General features: G+C 41.3%; 1 protein-coding gene across 1 annotated transcript in view; it reads left to right on the top strand.

Moving 5' to 3' along the window:
- Window positions 1-692: 692 nt before the first annotated feature.
- Window positions 693-18564, top strand: part of LOC124597583 (trypsin-like) — a 54059-nt gene continuing 36187 nt past the window's right edge. Inside the window, exons 1-2 of the mRNA XM_047135946.1 lie at window positions 693-740; window positions 1301-1389. Coding sequence (XP_046991902.1) covers window positions 693-740; window positions 1301-1389 — 137 coding nt within the window. The remainder of the gene's footprint in view (window positions 741-1300; window positions 1390-18564) is intronic.

The following is an 18564-nucleotide window of genomic DNA, read 5'->3' as shown; positions in this document are numbered from 1 at the left end:
CAATCAGGTTCCTTTCGGAGTATGCTGATGCATTAGCTCCATACTTAACAATCATATACAACCGTTCGCTCGACGAAAGATCCGTGCACAAAGACTGGGAAGTTGCACAGGTCACACCAATATTCAAGAAAGGTAGGAGTAATCCACTTAATTACAGGCCCATATCATTAACGTCGATATGCAGCAGGATCTTGGAACATATACTGTGTTAGAACACTATGAATTATCTCGAAGAAAACTGTCTGTTGACTCAGACTCAACATGGATTTAGAAAACATCGTTCTTGTTAAACACAACTAGCTCTTTATTCGCATGAAGTGTTAAGTGCTATTGGAAAGGGATTTCAGATCGATTCCGAATTTCTGGATTTCGGGAAGGCTTTTGACACTGTAACACACAAGTGGCTTGTAGTGAAATTGCGTGCTGATGGAATATCGTCTTAGTTACGTGACTGGATTTGTGATTTCCTGTCAGAGAGGTCACAGTACGTAGTAACTGACGGAAGGTCATCGAGTAAAACTGAAGTGATTTCTGGCGTTCCCCAAGGTTGTGTTGTAGGCCCTTTGCTGACCCTTATCTATATTAACGATTTGGGAGACAATCTGAGCAGCCGTCGTGGGCTGTTTGCAGATGACGCTGACGTTAATCGACTAATAAAGTCATCAGAAGATCAAAAGAAATTGCGAAACGATATGGATTATAAACCATGTGGCAAGAGTGGGAAGAGTGAGGATGAGATGGTGAGACTGGAACAAGCCCTAGGCCTAATCCTGGAGTGGCACGAGAAGAAAAAGGAGATTATCATCATTTTGCTACAATATGTTAAAACTCATCTTTTTACCAAAGTTCAGATTGGCTGAATATGAAGCCAAACTGACTGAAGATAGGTGAAATCATCAAATGCATTTTTAAATGTTTAGATAAATGCTGGACGCTAATTCATCAACCTCTTCACTTGCATCCAGATCAAAAAAAAAAAAAAAAGAAATCATCACCAAATAACTGCCACAAACACAGCACTCGCACTGGCCAAGACATTCACAGCAGAGCACTGGGAAAACTAGTCAACGTTCATTGGTTGTCAGAGGATGACGTCATCACTGATGCGCAGAACTAGCCTAAACTCGATCACTATCGTTCATGGCTCCAACAATAGTGATACAAGAAGTTTCCCCCTCCACATACCGTAAAGTGCTTGCGGAGTGTAGCTGTAGATGCTGAAGGTAACGGTGACGGTACGGCCTGTACAGTTCGACGCTGTTTCCGATGTTCGGAGCCACTACAGCTCTTTGTGTTTCAGGTGTCGCTGCAGAAGAACGCAACACACTGGTGCGGCGCCACCATCTTGAACCAAGACTGGGCACTCACTGCAGCTCACTGTGTCGAAGTGTGAGTATCTTTCTATGTGAAATATACGAAATAGTGGAAAATTTTGCGCCTTAATGTGTACTAACGCTCCCTGAGACGAGATTCAGCACTGAACACAGTTGGGCGATGCACAGCACTATTTAAAATTGTGGCTCGATACAGTCATACTGGAACTGAGCTGTACACTTCTGCTTTCACTCGCAGAAGCTGCACTTGCTGCAAGAAATAGTTGTGTAACCTGTGCTCCTTCAGTCTGGTAATCCAAACATTCGCATGTAATGCGAATTTTGTAAATTAAAACGGGTTGTAACGAAATAACAATGATGAAACAGGTGTTGTATTTCGCAGAACAACTGATGTACTTTACAAGGCACTAAATGGATTACGTTGAATTTACACAGTCAGTCAGAGCAATGAAGTCTTAAAAACGGTAGTTCTACAAAAATTTACTTGAACATGAAAATAAAATTATAAGAATAATCAAATGTTGTAACGTTTACTTGAATGCTAAATTATAACGATAACAGATTCTCCAAATGCTGTCTAAACATCACTGGTATGCGAAAACAGAGCCACCTTCTGTTACACTAAACGCAAAAAACTTTCTCCACCTCTTAAATACATAAAATCCTCTATGCTGTTCAGCATGCTAAAATTCTCTGAATTATTCGTCGATTCCCACACTCCATCCAGTAATTATTGTAAAATACAACCGAAATAAGTTAAAGCTCGGTACTGCACATCATGTAACGCTCGCGAAATGTTAAAGTCAGACTCAGCTCTTGGTAATGAAGTCCCACTTGGCTCAGACTTTTTCCAAATACGAACGAATATTAAAGTGCCTGTGGGGTTGCTTTCCGCCTAAAATCTGTCGCTTATACACGTCTCAAACCACTCTATCAGCTCCGCAACACGTTAACTCAAGACCGATCAATACAGACGGATCGCCAGACGCATGCTGCCCAGAATGATCACTCGACTCAGAATGACCACGAGTGACCATTCGCTGGCATTTTCAAACCTTCGGTTCCCGCTCCAAAATTCACGACGAGCTTAAAACATAGAAAATGGACCACAATTTAAAACAGACATCAGTTAGAAATACGTCGTACATGTTGAAACGAAAGGTCTTACTTTGACAGTCCCCTGCAGACCACACACGTAGGTATATACATAAAAGTTTAAGCGTAATTAGTTAAAACTTATTTTTACACAGACACGCTTACGACAAATAACAGATGAAGTCGTTGAAACATGGAAAACAATAAAGTTGGCCTTCTCAATAGATATATCTTCTCATGCTCTAGTCAGTGATGATATCAAATCATATATGCAAACTACCACTTTCAAAATGCGAGTGTTTTTAATACAGGCCGAATAAACATTCAATTAAATAAATTAGAATTTAAGTAAAACTCTACACATTTATTACATGGCTAACTAGATAGAGGCATACAGGTTGCGATGCTACATTCATTTGATATGTAACTTTGAAGAATACGTTGATGTGACATATTTATATAATTAAAAGGATATAAAATCCTTAGTAACCTGATAGATGAAATACGTAAAAATGTGTGTGTCTCAGTAATGAGAGCTAGTGTCCTAAGCTATCATCAAATACCTGGTTTCATAAGATCTCATGAAGCGTTCAACTGCTTTAATTGCAATTTTCTAATTTAATATTATTCGTTTACTGCGGGTACTTGTATAGTTTTTGTCATGTTCATAATATCTATATATGAATACATGCATTGCAGTCCCATGTATATCCTGATATGATTATTTTTGTGTTACAATGAAACTGTGAATTATTATTGAATTTCGAAATATTTCAGAGTAGTCACATTCTGCCGGCAGTTGCTTGGCTTTCTGTCACAGAACACTTGGCATCCCTTCACATTGGCCTCAGCAACTGAACCAACACAAAAGTACTACGAATTGATAACATTTACTTGGCTGATAGCTTGCCAGCATATGCGCTATGTTACCACTTTCGCACACTGGAGACAGGATGATGTGAGACCATACTCTCTGTTTCTCAACATTATTATTATTTTACCAAATTGCTGAAACAGATCAGTGTTTCCACCTACATAACAGAGAAATACTTCACCGTTCTGTTGCAGTACCACAGACTGTTCATTGTGTAGATTCTACAAGACTGTTTTATGTAGCATAACTAAATGATTGACATATATATAATTACTCTGCAATTCACAGTTGGATTTTAGCTGAGGGTACCTAAAACTAATTTCAAATTATATCTCTACTGTTCCACTCTAGAAAAGAACATGCAAAAATGTGCACTTAAATATTTTTTGCGAGCTATGGCTTTTCTTATTTTATCACCTTGTACTCGTCTTAGTGGGAGTAAACAAAATAGTCCGGCATTCGAAGGAGAAAGTTGGTGATCGTAATTATCATATTTGGGACAGTACCTCCCCTATTTCTTAATAATAGAACACGAGCTGCCCTTCTTTGAACTTTTTCGATGCCTCCGATTGTCTTATCTGGTAAGGATCCCATACTGCGAAGAAGTACGTACTATAAAAGAGAATGGACAGATGTAGTGTAAGGAGTCTAGTAGGTTTATTGCAGCTCCTGACAGCCAACCAATAAACCATGATATTTCAATTAAAGTTGTTCGTAATTGTAATTTCCAGGGATTTATTTAGTGAATCGACAACCGTGATTTATCATGTAACCGAAATTTAACAGACTTTCATATGTACACATATTGAGCACCTATTAAATTTTATTGGTCAGAATTAACTGTCAATTTTCACACCATCCACATAGCTTATCTGAATTAATTTGTAACTCATTTTGATCTTCTAATGACTTCACTAGATCATAAACGATGACATCTTTTACAGACAATCTAAAAGGGATGTTCACATCGCCTCTAAATTTTTTATATGCATTAACAAAATCAGAGGGCGTAAAATGTTCCTTGGAGAGCCACAGCTATGATTTCGTTATAATTAGATGACTCCCCATCAATTACTATGATCTGTGAGCTTGCTGACGGAACCACATCTCCATTCACACACCTGAGACGGTACTCAGTACGTGTGCAGCTGAACAGAAGCCGCTTGTAAGAAATGGTGTCAAATTCCTCCTGAAAATCTAGAAATTTGTTACCCACTTGTGATCCATTGTCAGTAGCACTCATAACCAAGTGTGAATAAAGAGCCAGTTGTGTTCCACAAGAACGATATTTTCTGAATCCGTCCTGTTCATGGGTCTACAGACGGTGTTTTTCGAGGTATTTCATAATAATGGAACACAGTTTGTAGTCTATTTCACCTTGTCCGTTAATGATTATGCATCGATTTTTAACTGATAGGAGAAAAGTACAGAAAACACGCAATGTCACTGCAGCCATAACTGGCAGGAATAACAGGCCCACAGGATCTAACTCTAAAGTGGACCTACTTGATGCTTTTACAGTTCGGTCCGGATGAGGATGGTTAGCTACCTGCATTGCCTGGTCGGCACTCTCTCTGACGTTGCGCTCCCGCTGGTGATAAATACACAGCCTTTGAATGAAATTATGCACCTCTGAATAGGATGGTTGACTAGCAAACAAATATCTAACGGATCTGGTAAAAACAAAACTATATTGTCAAGGTCATGGCTCTTCCAATTCAGTAGGTGTACATCGGTAACAGTTCCAAATCAAAGAGAAAAACATCTTGCCAGAGAATTTACCGATGCTTCACACCGTAGCTTTTACGATCTAGCGACCCCGGGCCGATACCAAATAAAATGTGCTTCATGAAGGACTTTGAAGCAGAAGCACCATGATAGTTCTAGTACGGCTTACCATCTACATTACTACCGAATTATCTACTACAGCACTGAATATATGCACAGTGACATAATAAGCAGAGTCCTACTTACCAGTACTAGTGTGAGACGCTAGGTATGGCCTGGTATAAACTATGTTCGTCTGATCTACCCAGGTGTAAAACTGTAGTGACTGACACAGGGAGAAGTATCGTTTTAAATCAGCAATTAAAGTCATTGCCCACGAGACTGTTCATAGTTATTCACTGCAGACGTCTGGTGATCTAACAAAATAGGGTAATGTGTCGCGAAGCCTGAGCTGCTATTAGCTGAAGTTCTGTCTTCAGTCAACACGCTTCGTGAACTGCCGAGAATAATTAGACGCTACCTCTATTTATAACTTTTTGGGGGATTGTGACGTCAGAAACATCACTCTTCCTTATATCCATAATTTAACTGCTGTGACAAGCCGCACCAGTAACTAAAACTTAAACTCACTGGGGAATCCTTTTATCTAAGAGTTTGCTTCAGGCCCAGAGCGAAGTCCCTACAGCTGCAGCAGAAGGGTGTCTTCTCACTAAAATTGCGTCTTACTTTTCAGTTTTAACGGAAGTATCCCTATGCCAAGTATCCAGAACGTTTCAGACGCCTCGGTTTATCCCTTCTTCGGGAGTCATGCAGCCGACTCATGCCTTCTTCCTCACAACCCTTGCGTGACAATGGTCCAACATGGCTACCAATTCCCTCCATGAATTCTGATGCGCTATTCATTTTAAATTCAAGCGACTCTTGAACGATCCATCGGATATAGATGCGGTTTGCATCAAACAACTGCAAAATTGACAAAGCATATATCTAGGGCATGATCTTGAAGGTATTCTGTACTTCAACTTAAGAATTTTTGTGATGATGTGGTCGAAAATGAATGTAATTTTGGGAAAAACATGTCCCTGCTCAACTCTGCATCCATTGCTTTTAAAATCGATATAGTCTTGGAAACTAATGCACGAATACAGACTTCATATGTAACCTTAAATTTTTTAAAGTCACCACAAAATCGTATTCTCAAAGAAGTTTTTTCACCCTGTAGTGATGGTGCATTTCGAATTTTCCCTAACTTAACTTACACTGCACAGTTTTGGTCGTATCAAGTAACACTTATCCAATTGCTATACAGATAAATAATACACACAAGATGTAATAGTGGAACGAAACGTGTGGTTGGTTGGTTTACGGTGTGATGCACTGCATATGCAATCTGTCACTTAGTGAGATATATGTCAGTTTTACCTTCCAAATAATTTTCAGTCGCCGTTCTTGAAGCTGAATGCGGTAATGGAACTGGTATGCAGTGCCACCAAACCATGCCGTGTTACTTTTTCTCCTTTTACAGTTGGGCAGGTGTTGGAAGAGAGCCCTCATATATTTCAGCTAAAGTAACGCGTGACTGCGTGTGAGATCGCTCTCTAAGTTTTCATCTATTTTTAGTTTTCAGATATATATTTTAACTGTTTTTGTGATAATATTTACTATATAAGTGACTTATTAGTGGTTTCTTCATTCACCTCTGCATTTCGTGTGTTGTGGCCTGATATTTGTGAGTGTTTCGTATCGAGCAACTTAACCTCTTACCCGTGTTTACATTCCGCGCTGACCAGTTGCAGCTGTAGCGGCGCATCGAAAGCTAAGTACTAATTAATTGTTTGTGTACAGTATTTTATTTAGGAACTTTAGTGGTCTTCAACCGGTGTTCTTGGTGTTTTCCGGTGAAATAACTTCAGAAGACATTTTTGCGAACTGCTTTCAGTTTCGTTACTGTCATTAGACGTTTGATTTTCTTTCTGTGTTAGTATTTTGTTATATTCTCATTTGTTGTTGATTAATACTTTCAATAATAGTAGTTACTTCCCTTGTAGAGCAAGTTTGTGATAATTGTAGTCAGTTTTTAACATCCTCTTATTGTAGTAGCGGAACTTAGATAAAGTTGTTTTCTTGTTTCAATAATTGTAAAATTTTACCATGAGTGAGAAGTGTGGGCTTTGCCGTAGGTTCGTGAGTAGTGGATTGCGGTGTGAGACTTGTTCGAAGTATTTTCACTGGGGGGAATGCAGTGGGGAAGCCAGTGGGCATTCTGGTGAGATCCTCTCCTGGAACTGCAGGTTATGTAGCAAGAGTAAGTTGATAGAGGAGCAGGAGCGTAAGATCTGTGCCCTTCAGGTGCAGTTGAAAAACGCACAGGAGGAGCTAGATAGGATGAGGAGGGAGAAGGGGGTTGGGGAATGGGAGCTGGCTGTTGGCAAGAGATCTGCTAGGAGAAGGAGATTTTCAGATAGTTTTACTATTGGTGTTTGTAATAGATATGACCAACTGTCAGAGTCTAGTGGAGAGGAATCTCTAGTAGCTGTAGATGTAGGAAGTATGCAGCAGACCTCAGCAGTTACGGTGGCTAGGACAGTTGCAAAGTCTAAGAGAAAGAAGAAGGTTCTGCTGTTAGGTAGTTCTCATGGTAGAGGTGTAGGCCAGCAGTTGCAGGAAGTTTTGGGGAGTGAGTACCAGGTCACCAGCATTGTGAAGCCTAATGCAGGATTGGCTCAGGTGACTTTTAACATAGGGGGGTTATGTAGGGATTTTACTAAAGAGGATCAGGTAGTGATTGTGGGTGGGGCTGGTAATAGTATTGATAGGGATGGGAAGTATGACATAGATGGTGACCTGGAAAAGATAGCCACTCAGACTGGCAACACGAATGTGCATTTCGTGGAACTGTTTCAGCGTCACGATCGGCCTCATCTTAATATAGCCGTCAGGCGTAATAACATGAGACTTGGGGGTGCGCTGATGACAGAAGGCATGAGTCACATTTCAGTGGTGTCGGTGGAGTCTATCAGTAGGACGGGTTTCACTAGACATGGCCTGCACCTCAACAGGTATGGGAAGGGGAGGTTGGCAAAACTTATAGGTGACAGCATAGGTGGGGGTGGTGGGATCACTCATGGGAAAATTCCGGTAGTTGTGGGTGTTAGAGCTGTACCTTTTTTAGATTGAAGTCAGCTGATAGGTATTCCTGCTTAAGGGAAGTCTCTCTAACAAAGAAACCACTTTCTACAAAGCTTGGGTATCCGATTAATGAGGGAATTAGTATATTTCATCAAAATATACAAGGTATTCGAGATAAAGTTAGTGAACTGCTTATAGATGTTGACTCTGAAATTATTGGTATATCTGAACACTTCTTAAATAAGGAGATAATTCAGAGGCTTCCTTTACCAGGATACAGGTTGGCTGGCAGCTTTTCTAGGAGCTCTTTGCGGTGTGGGGGAGTAGCCATGTATGTGAAAAACGGTATCCCATTTGAGTCAATTGATGTTTCAAAGTACTGCACTGAAAAGGTGTTTGAATGTTGTGCAGGTGTGGTTAAATTTAGTGGAGCTAAACTTCTTACTGTTGTTATTTATAGATCCCCAGACTCCGATTTCACAACATTTTTGCTAAAGCTAGAGGAGGTTCTTGGTTCACTTTATAGGAAATACAAAAAGTTAGTTATATGTGGTGACTTCAATATTAATTGTATAAGTGATTGTTCAAGGAAAAGGATGCTGGTAGACCTCCTTAATTCATATAATCTTATGCAAACCGTATTCTTTCCAACGAGAGTGCAAGGGAACAGTAGAACAACCATAGACAATATTTTTGTTCATTCGTCATTATTAGAAGGGCATTCTGTTAGCAAAAAGGTGAATGGCCTTTCAGATCATGATGCACAAATTTTAAGTCTAAAAGATTTTTGTGCTTCAACACATGTTAAATATAGTTACCAACTTTTTAGGAAAGCTGATCCAGTTGCTGTACAGACTTTTGTAAACCTTATCAAGGAACAAGATTGGCAAGATGTTTATAGTGCTGATACAGTAGACGATAAATATAATGCTTTCCTCAAGACTTTTCTCGTGCTCTTTGAAAGTTGCTTTCCGTTAGAACGTTTAAAACAGGGTACTAGCACAAACAGGCAGCCTGGGTGGCTGACTAAAGGGATAAGAATATCTTGTAGAACAAAGTGGCAATTATATCAAAACGTTAGAAACAGTCAAAATCTAAATGCAGCAGCCCATTACAAACAGTATTGTAAGGTGCTTAAAAAAGTTATTAGGAAGGCAAAAAGTATGTGGTATGCAGATAGAATAGCTAAGTCTCAGGATGAAATTAAAACCATATGGTCAGTCGTAAAGGAAGTGGCTGGTCTGCAGAGACAGGTCGAGGATATAGAATCAGTGCGTAGTGGGGATGTCCGTGTTGCTGATAAGTCGCATATATGTACAGTACTTAATAATCACTTTCTGAATATAGCAGGTGAACTAAATAGAAACCTAGTCCCAACAGGGAATCATATAGCGCTCTTAGAAAAAAGTGTTCCGAGACTGTTACCTGAAATGCTCCTCCATGATACTGACAAGAGGGAGATTGAGTTAATAATTAAATCACTAAAGACCAAGAACTCTCATGGATATGACGGGGTATCTAGCAGAATACTGAAGTATTGTTCCACGTATATTAGCTCAGTACTTAGCCATATCTGTAACTTTTCCTTTAGCAGTGGTCGGTTTCCTGACCGATTAAAGTACTCGGTAGTGAAGCCACTTTATAAAAAGGGAGACAGGGATAATGTTGACAATTATAGACCTATTTCTATGCCATCGGTGTTTGCTAAAGTTATCGAGAGGCTTGTATATACAAGGTTACTGCAGCATTTAAATTCACATAATTTGCTGTCAAATGTACAGTTTGGTTTTAGAAATGGCTTAACAACTGAAAATGCTATATTCTCTTTTCTCTGTGAGGTTTTGGACGGATTAAATAAAAGGTTGAGAACGTTAGGTGTTTTCTTTGATTTAACGAAGGCTTTTGACTGTGTTGACCACAAAATATTACTGCAGAAGTTGGAACATTATGGAGTAAGGGGAGTAGCTTACAATTGGTTCGCCTCCTACTTTAAGAACAGAAAGCAGAAGGTAATCCTCCGCAATATTGAGAGTGGTAATGATGTTCAGTCCCAATGGGGCACTGTTAAATGGGGCGTTCCCCAAGGGTCGGTGCTGGGGCCACTGCTGTTCCTTATTTATGTAAATGATATGCCTTCTAGTATTACAGGTGATTCAAAAATATTTCTGTTTGCTGATGACACCACCTTGGTAGTGAAGGATCTTGTGTGTAATATTGAAACATTATCAAATAATGTAGTTCATGAAGTAAGTTCGTGGCTTGTGGAAAATAATTTGATGCTAAATCACAGTAAGACTCAGTTTTTACAGTTTCTAACCCACAATTCAACAAGAACTGACATTTTAATCAGACAGAATGGGCATGTTATAAGCGAGACGGAACAGTTCAAGTTCCTAGGCGTACGGATAGATAGTAAGCTGTTGTGGAAAGCCCATGTTCAGGATCTTGTTCAGAAACTAAATGCCGCTTTATTTACCATTAGAACAGTATCTGAAATAAGTGACATTTCAACACGAAAAGTAGTATACTTCGCATATTTTCATACGCTTATGTCATATGGTATTATTTTTTGGGGTAATTCTTCTGATTCAAAAAGGGTATTTTTGGCTCAAAAACGGGCTGTTCGAGCTATGTATGGTGTAAGTTCGAAAACCTCTTGTCGACCCCTATTCAATAGTCTGGGAATTTTGACATTGCCCTCACAGTATGTATTTTCTTTAATGTCGTTTGTTGTTAGCAATATTAGCTTATTCCCAAGAGTTAGCAGCTTTCACTCAGTTAATACTAGGCAGAAATCAAATCTGCATGTGGAATGCACTTCCTTGACTCTTGTGCAGAAAGGAGTGCAGTATTCTGCTGCATCCATTTTCAATAAGCTACCACAAGAACTCAAAAATCTTAGCAGTAGCCCAAACACTTTTAAGTCTAAACTGAAGAGTTTCCTCATGGCTCACTCCTTCTATTCTGTCGAGGAGCTCCTGGAAGAGATAAAAAATTAAGCAAATTCCAGTGTTACATTCTTGATTTTCTTTATTTAAACTAACGACTTGTTTCATTTTATGTGTTTCTACAATCGTGTTATAATTTCATGTATTGACTCGTTCCATGACCATGGAGACTTCTCCTAAATGTGGTCCCACGGAACAATAAATAAATAAATAAATAAATAAAATAAATAATCAGGTTCCCGTTAAATCTTCTGGATTATAACGACAACGTTTCCACAGCACAGCTAGTTTTACATCGGCAGATGATGCCGATGGCTCATAAGCTGTAGCTCACAATAGATCGTAACAGGTTTGTGTACGCCGGTTTCCAAAATTAAAGCAGCAAACCTCTACTTCCAAATCCTGTGTCTAATTCACGTTATAATCATACAAACTGACAACAGATGTCCGTACTATCGTATTCTGGACGAACACGGTCAACGGAAAACCACGCCAACGATGATGTCAGGGCACCTGTCAATCGGAGTAGTGTTTGATAGGTAGTCCCATATCCACAATCGCTGTGTACACAGTCACAGATGGTGCAATATGGCACACAGAAGACGCCTACCAGAGCTCCTGCGGTGGAGGGCCACAGGAAGAATGGAATTAGCCAGAATATGCCCATGCATGGCAGCCCTATCACCACCATCTACCTATTCATGTGGCAATATTTGGTCGCGGTCTATACCACTTACACTTTTTCTAGGCTTTCCTATGCTTGCTCTTACTGCGAAAACTTGGGAAGCCTTTCCACCCTATTTACAACCTTCTTAATAGTCCTAGCAGAGTTCCATCGAAAGTAGCACCTGCGAAAGGGGTTCGGTCACTGCGATCCCAGTCCTGAAGGAATTCCTTGGTAAAAGGGAGGATGCCCAAATTGTATACATACTGCAGCAAGGTCACAGCTAACTTCCGTGCACGTTGGTTCGAGACTGAAATTTACAGATCAGATGCCCGAGGCAGTTTGGTACGAGCGCTACTGTGAGACTGGTACGGGAGTTGGCGTGAGATACCACTCGTTGAGAATGTAGTTTCCTTTCGTTTCGCACAATACTTGGCATTATGGAACAATTTATGAAAGCCTTACCAAAAGATGATGTCAAGTTTGTGACAAGTTAAGTTTACGCAGCTGTCAGAAGCTAATCGAATAGGAATTTTCGTCGGTCCTGACATTCGGAAACTAACGAAAGACCCAACATTCGAAGACAAAATTAAATTCACGGGAAGGTCTGCTTGTATATCCTTTAAAGAAGTTGTGAACACGTGTTTCAGCAACTACAAAGGCTCTAATTACGAGAATATGGCAAGAAAAGGAGGGAAAGTTATGGCTTAACGTACCGTCGATATCTAGGTCTTTACAGACGAACCAAGAGCTCGGAATGAGTCAAGAGTGGGCAACGAAATCGGCTGCACCCAGTCAGAGGAACCATCCTGGCATTTAGGGAAATAACTAAAAACCATTATCAGATGGCCGGACGCAGGTCTGAACCGTCGTCCTCCCGAATGCAAGTCCAGGGAGGTAACCACTGCGCCTCCCCACTCGGTGAGGAAACAGAAAGAACCGTGCTGGATAATTACAAACCACTGGGCGCCTCATTGAGCTGGAGACCGCGATTCCTGGAATCTCCCGAAGCTTTTCCCGTACAGTCTGTGTGCTGTGAGTGACAGACAGGGAAGTGGTTCCATCAAAATACTAAAGAAATGGAACTGATCTTCCAGGGCCAATGGGATGGCGCAATGACATATGGCTACTGCTGGATGCCGCGCAGAAAGTACTCTCAGGCAGTAGCCAAAAGGAAAAAAAAAGTTACAAACAGAGACATTCTTCTTAGTGCAGAAGATTAAGATAATTCATTATAATCTTTGGAGTACCTTAATTGTCAAGTTTCCTTCATAATATTTTTTAATGTACACGTTTTGTATAATTTTCTGTCTCGTTAGAATCACTTTGCGAAAAAGCCCTATGCAGCAACCGAAACCCTTTGCAATTCTGAACTTAAGGTATCAAAAATATTACGATCCTTTTAGATAGTCAAGGGAATGCAAAGTGTAAATTCCTGGAGTTGCCTGAGGCTGTCTGAGACATGGAATCGTTTGTTAGCTACCTGAGGTGGACTTTGCCAGTCCGTACAACATTGTTGCAGATAATCAGACTCGCCAAGAAGAGACGAATATTGTAGTACTACCGTTTCACGGCTCTAGTTGAACAAAATATCGTTTTACAGATTGTTCCATTTATCTGATCACCGCCTTTGCGGCGCAGTAGATGCCGGGCAGCGAGCGCAAAGTTGACCGTGAGATCAGAGCCCGGCTGGCCGGTGTGGCCGTGCGGTTCTAGGCGCGTCAGTCTGGAACCGCGAGACCGCTACGGTCGCAGGTTCGAATCCTGCCTCGGGCATGGATGTGTGTGATGTCCTTAGGTTAGTTAGGTTTAAGTAGTTCTAAGTTCTAGGGGACTGATGACCTTAGCTGTTAAGTCCCATAGAGCTCAGAGCCATTTGAACCATTTTTGAACCATCAGAGCCCGTGGCGCCCGTCTACTGCTACGGCACGACACGATAACATTTCAAATATAAGCAAATAAATTTTGTACTTACCCATGTCACGCAAGGAGATGCTGCAACTGCCTGCCATTATTTTCCACGCATTTCTGACATCTACCCAAGAAATTATTGATCACATGATGTAATTCTCACTGAGATTTTGAATTAATTGATTCACAGGTTGCCAGCCGGAATGGCCGAGCGGTTCTAGGCGCTACATTGTGGAACCGCGAAACCGATACGGTCGCAGATACGAAACCTGCCTCGGGCATGGATGTGTGTGATGTCCTTAGGTTATTTAGGTTTAAGTAGTTCTAAGTTCTAGGAGACTGATGACCTCAGAAGTTAAGTCCCATAGTGCTCAGAGCCATTTGAACCATTTGACTCACAGATGTTATTCTTGAGTTCCTGTATCGTGTGAGGATTTGTTGTGTGCACTTTGTCCTTCGGTGCACCCCACAAATAAAAAGACTTCTAACGGGCAAGGTATTGTTACTAATCACTCTTTCATCGAACATATCATGAATAGCGAACAAAGAAACATTTGCCATATGAGCCCCTGCCGAATCCTGTTCAAAAAATGCGAAACTGCGTTCTCTTTCACTCAGTTTATTTAAAAAAGTTCGCAAAATGTTTTCCACATATCTTTCACTTGTAACTGTTTCATTAAAAAAACAAAACTGGACTTACTATTCTGTCACCACTGCCGGCCGAAGTGGCCGTGCGGTTAAAGGAGCTGCAGTCTGGAACCGCAAGACCGCTACGGTCGCAGGTTCGAATCCTGCCTCGGGCATGGATGTGTGTGATGTCCTTAGGTTAGTTAGGTTTAACTAGTTCTAAGTTCTAGGGGACTAATGACCTCAGCAGTTGAGTCCCATAGTGCTCAGAGCCATTTGAACCATTCTGTCACCACTAACTGGGCACCACACCCCTATTTTCTGATAATGGAAGAGTTCTTCATGATGCACAACAGGTGTTGTGGATTGGCGAGAGAGCCAACCCACTAGGAGAGGAAGCCGAAAGGCACGCGTTTTAGCTCATGCAGGCTGGCGTGAGGTCTGGAACAAGACAAGGAAGTTAGACTTTAGCAAAAAAGGACGTAGCTGTTGGAACTTAACTTTAATCCGTAAATGGTGAACATCGCTCTTGACGGTACATGTTTTACAGCATCAATAGTAACTGGTAATGGCGCTTTGCTAGGTCGTAGCAAATGACGTAGCTGAAGGCTATGCTAACTATCGTCTCGGCAAATGAGAGCGTAATTTGTCAGTGAACCATCGCAAGCAAAGTCGGCTGTACAACTGGGCGAGTGCTAGGAAGTCTCTCTAGACCTGCCGTGTGGCGGCGCTCGGTCTGCAATCACTGATAGTGGCGACATGCGGGTCCGACGTATAATACGGACCGCAGCCGATTTAAAGGCTACCACCTAGCAAGTGTGGTGTCTGGCGCTGACACCACAACAGGTCTACCTGCGCTCCATAGTTTTGGGAATTAACATACCCTTGAAAATGGAACCAAGCTTCATCTATAAAAAAGAATGAGATAAGGATTCATTTCACCGACATGCACTTGTTTTTAAACCCGTTCGCAAAACTTAGCCCTTTGCACAGAATCACCAGGTCGAAGTTCTTGTGCTGCTGACACTTATTAGGGACCTTAGCCCAAGCAACTCAGCACCTCTTTGTACAGATGTGCACGATATTTCTGTTAGCTGTTGAAGAAGTCTAACAGGGGGAAGGCCTCAGACACGGCCAACTGATTCGGCTCAAATTTGGTAGGTCGCTTGTGTACAACCTAAAACGAGAGAATCTAAGATATTTTGGGTCAACACCCCCGCAATTTTGAGAAAATCACCCCTAAATGTTATGACGACCAATCAACTCATAATTAGATGAATCGATAGATAATTGTATATAGAACATATTTCGTCATCAAGTATGGGGTCCGCAAACGCAAACTTTTCCAGAAATCGAGAAAAGAAACTTTTACAATTGCCGCTTCTGTGTCTACAAGGTGAACGCTTTCAGCCGACAGCATCGATAGCACAACGGGCAAGGTAACTGGCTGGGGACAGGAAAACCCGGGTTGGAATATGGACGAAACCTAGCGGATGTTATTCTTTTCGTTTGTATTTTTCCATATCTCTGTTTATAGGAAAAGGGGGGTTAATAAGGTAAGTAAATCAATAAGGAATGATAACAATAAGGTAGGCAAACTAATTTTCGAAACGCCGTGAGTTAGTAAAGTATTAAACTTTTAAGCCTTGTCACATGAAAACAACTCCGAGTAAGAGTGCTGCCGATTCCTCGCGAGGGATCACAGATAGCTAACCGCGCGACAACTTGTTTACAGCGAGGCACGGGACAGAATGCACGAAGGGGAGAGTTATGTTGCCCCGCTTGCCTCTTCGTCACGTCATAGTTGCGAAACTGGAAGAGTGAAGGTGTCCAGCACGAGCCTTATAGAAGTCAGTCGGAAAGAGTTCGCTCAGAGCACTATGCGACTTAACTTCTAAGGTCATTAGTCGCCTAGAACTTAGAACTAATTAAACCTAACTAACCTAAGGACATCACACACATCCATGCCCGAGGCAGCATTCGAACCTGCGACCGTAGCGGTCGCGCGGTTCTAGACTGTAGCGCCTTTAACCACTCGGCCACCACGGCCGGCGGGAAAGAGTTGTTTTCCGTCATTAGGCTGTGCGAACCTCGAGAATACATGTAGCGATTTTTCCATCGTTAATGCGTCAAATGAAATACGTTTTGTGAATGCATACAGTGCCAGCCGTGTGATATTTATTTCTATCGCTATGTTAAAAACTTTATTTCCAGGCGTCAGAATTGTAGTGTGCTTCTGGAAACCCAGCGGTAATTGCACAACCGCACGGATGCAATAACTATTCACAGCATAATTCATAATCAACTTTCGGCACCGATTTTTCAGGCAATGATATCGTATGCGTGGTACGCATCAAAATTAATTCCCGAAAAAGATATATTTTTAAATGTAAACCAAGTTTGTTTTCCGCCAACTCTTCGGGAGGAATAGTGTAGCTGTCGAAAGATTGCATTCATTAGATGTTCTTGGTGCCGTGAGTATATTTGTTTCGAATGTTTATATGCCAAGTACCATCCATCTAGTTGTTCGAAGAAAAGTGAGGACACGTAACAGTGACTGGAAGAGCCATTGTAGAGTGACCTGGGGTAAGATTTTAATTGTTTACTATCCTAAGAGGTTTGAGAAATTTATTTGCCTACCTTTTCATTATCATTCCTTATTGATTTACTTACCTTATTAACCCTCCTTTCCCTATTAATTGAGATATGGAAAAATACAAATGAAAAGAATAACATCCGTTACGTTTCTTCCAGATTCGAACCCGGGATCTCCTATTCCCAGCCAGTTACCTTGGCCATTGCGCTATTTTTTTTTAAATTCTTTGTTGATTTCATTTTTGCTCTATTTTGTTCGTTGTATATGTTCGGGGCGGACGTCTTATGACACCCGTTCAGGTTCGTCGTTGATCCGTTCACTCAGTTTTTTTTTTTTTTTTTTTTTTTTAATTACAGAGAGTAGCTAACCCTCTGACCGAACACGCTGAGCTACCGTGCCGGCGCTATCGGCGCTGTCGGCTAATAGCGTTGACCTTGTGGTTACAGAAGCGGCAGTTTTTACCTCGACTTCTGGAAAAGTATGCGTTTGCGGACCCCATACCTGATGATGAAAAATGCTCTATTTACAATTGTCTATCAATCCCGCCAATTTCAGTCGATTGCTCGTCATAAGCTTTAGGGGTGATTTTCTCAAAAACGCGGGGGTGTTGACCCAAAATATCTTAGATTCCTTCGATTTAGGTTGTGCACAAGCGACCTGCTAAATTTGAGCCGAATCGGTTGGCCGTGTCTGAGGCCTTCCCCTTGTAAGAGATATTTAGGGGAATTTTCCAGGGGGTATCCAATGTTATCGAGACTAGCTTCTGTGAGCACTGTACGTCGTCATTTATGCTTCCTCTCTTGAACACTTCCTGTTTCACGAAATTTATTCACTAATTTGTGAGCTGCATCATGACTCGGAACTCGAATACCTGGAAACTTCTGTTCAAACAATATTCGAACAGTACGAGCGGACTGTGCGCACATACAAATCGTAAATAAACACTTGTGGAATTGAATAATTCGCTTTTGCCATGGTTGCGTTCGCAAGCTTGACTATTTCAATCGTCACGGCTGTTTCATTCCTCGAATGACACTGACCGACATGGCGCGTATCTTTGTACGACCTTCAGGCTAAAAACCCACAAAAAAATGGAGGGGGATAATGTGGTCCCCCGGGACCCATTCGACCGGCAGGCGCGGCTTCAGTGGCAATACCCCGTGCAGGCGGTTATCAGATAAATGGAACACCCTGTACTTTTTACTAGCGACTTATTCGTAATCTCATGTCTGAAACTGTTGCAGTACAAAATAGATACATTTCGTTCGAAGAACGCAGGGATCTGTTTCAGATTTAGCAGTTTATAACCACAACTGCACTAAAGAAAAATGCCATCTTGCTTGTGGTCTGCTTCCAAGTTGAGCTGTTGGTCCCCTCATAATTGGCAACGAAAATTTCTATGGTAAGAGCATAGCACCTCCAATATGGCCTTGCCTAGTAAATGTCTGTGGTGTTCTAACGAACTATCGAGTTAAAGCCCACATCAGTCTTGCGTTATTTTTGTATAACACATTTCCCTGCAATCCTGTGCATAACATAATCCTACAACACACACTGTGTGATTAAAAGTACCTGAATACCTAGCTGAAAAAGTTCGTGGCACCCTCCATCGGTAATGTTGGAATTCAATATGGTGTTGGCCCACCATTAACCTGCCT

The sequence above is a fragment of the Schistocerca americana genome, chromosome 1 (genome assembly GCF_021461395.2).
Source record: "Schistocerca americana isolate TAMUIC-IGC-003095 chromosome 1, iqSchAmer2.1, whole genome shotgun sequence".
NCBI lineage: Eukaryota > Metazoa > Arthropoda > Insecta > Orthoptera > Acrididae > Schistocerca > Schistocerca americana.
This window is presented reverse-complemented; position numbering and strand designations above follow the sequence as displayed.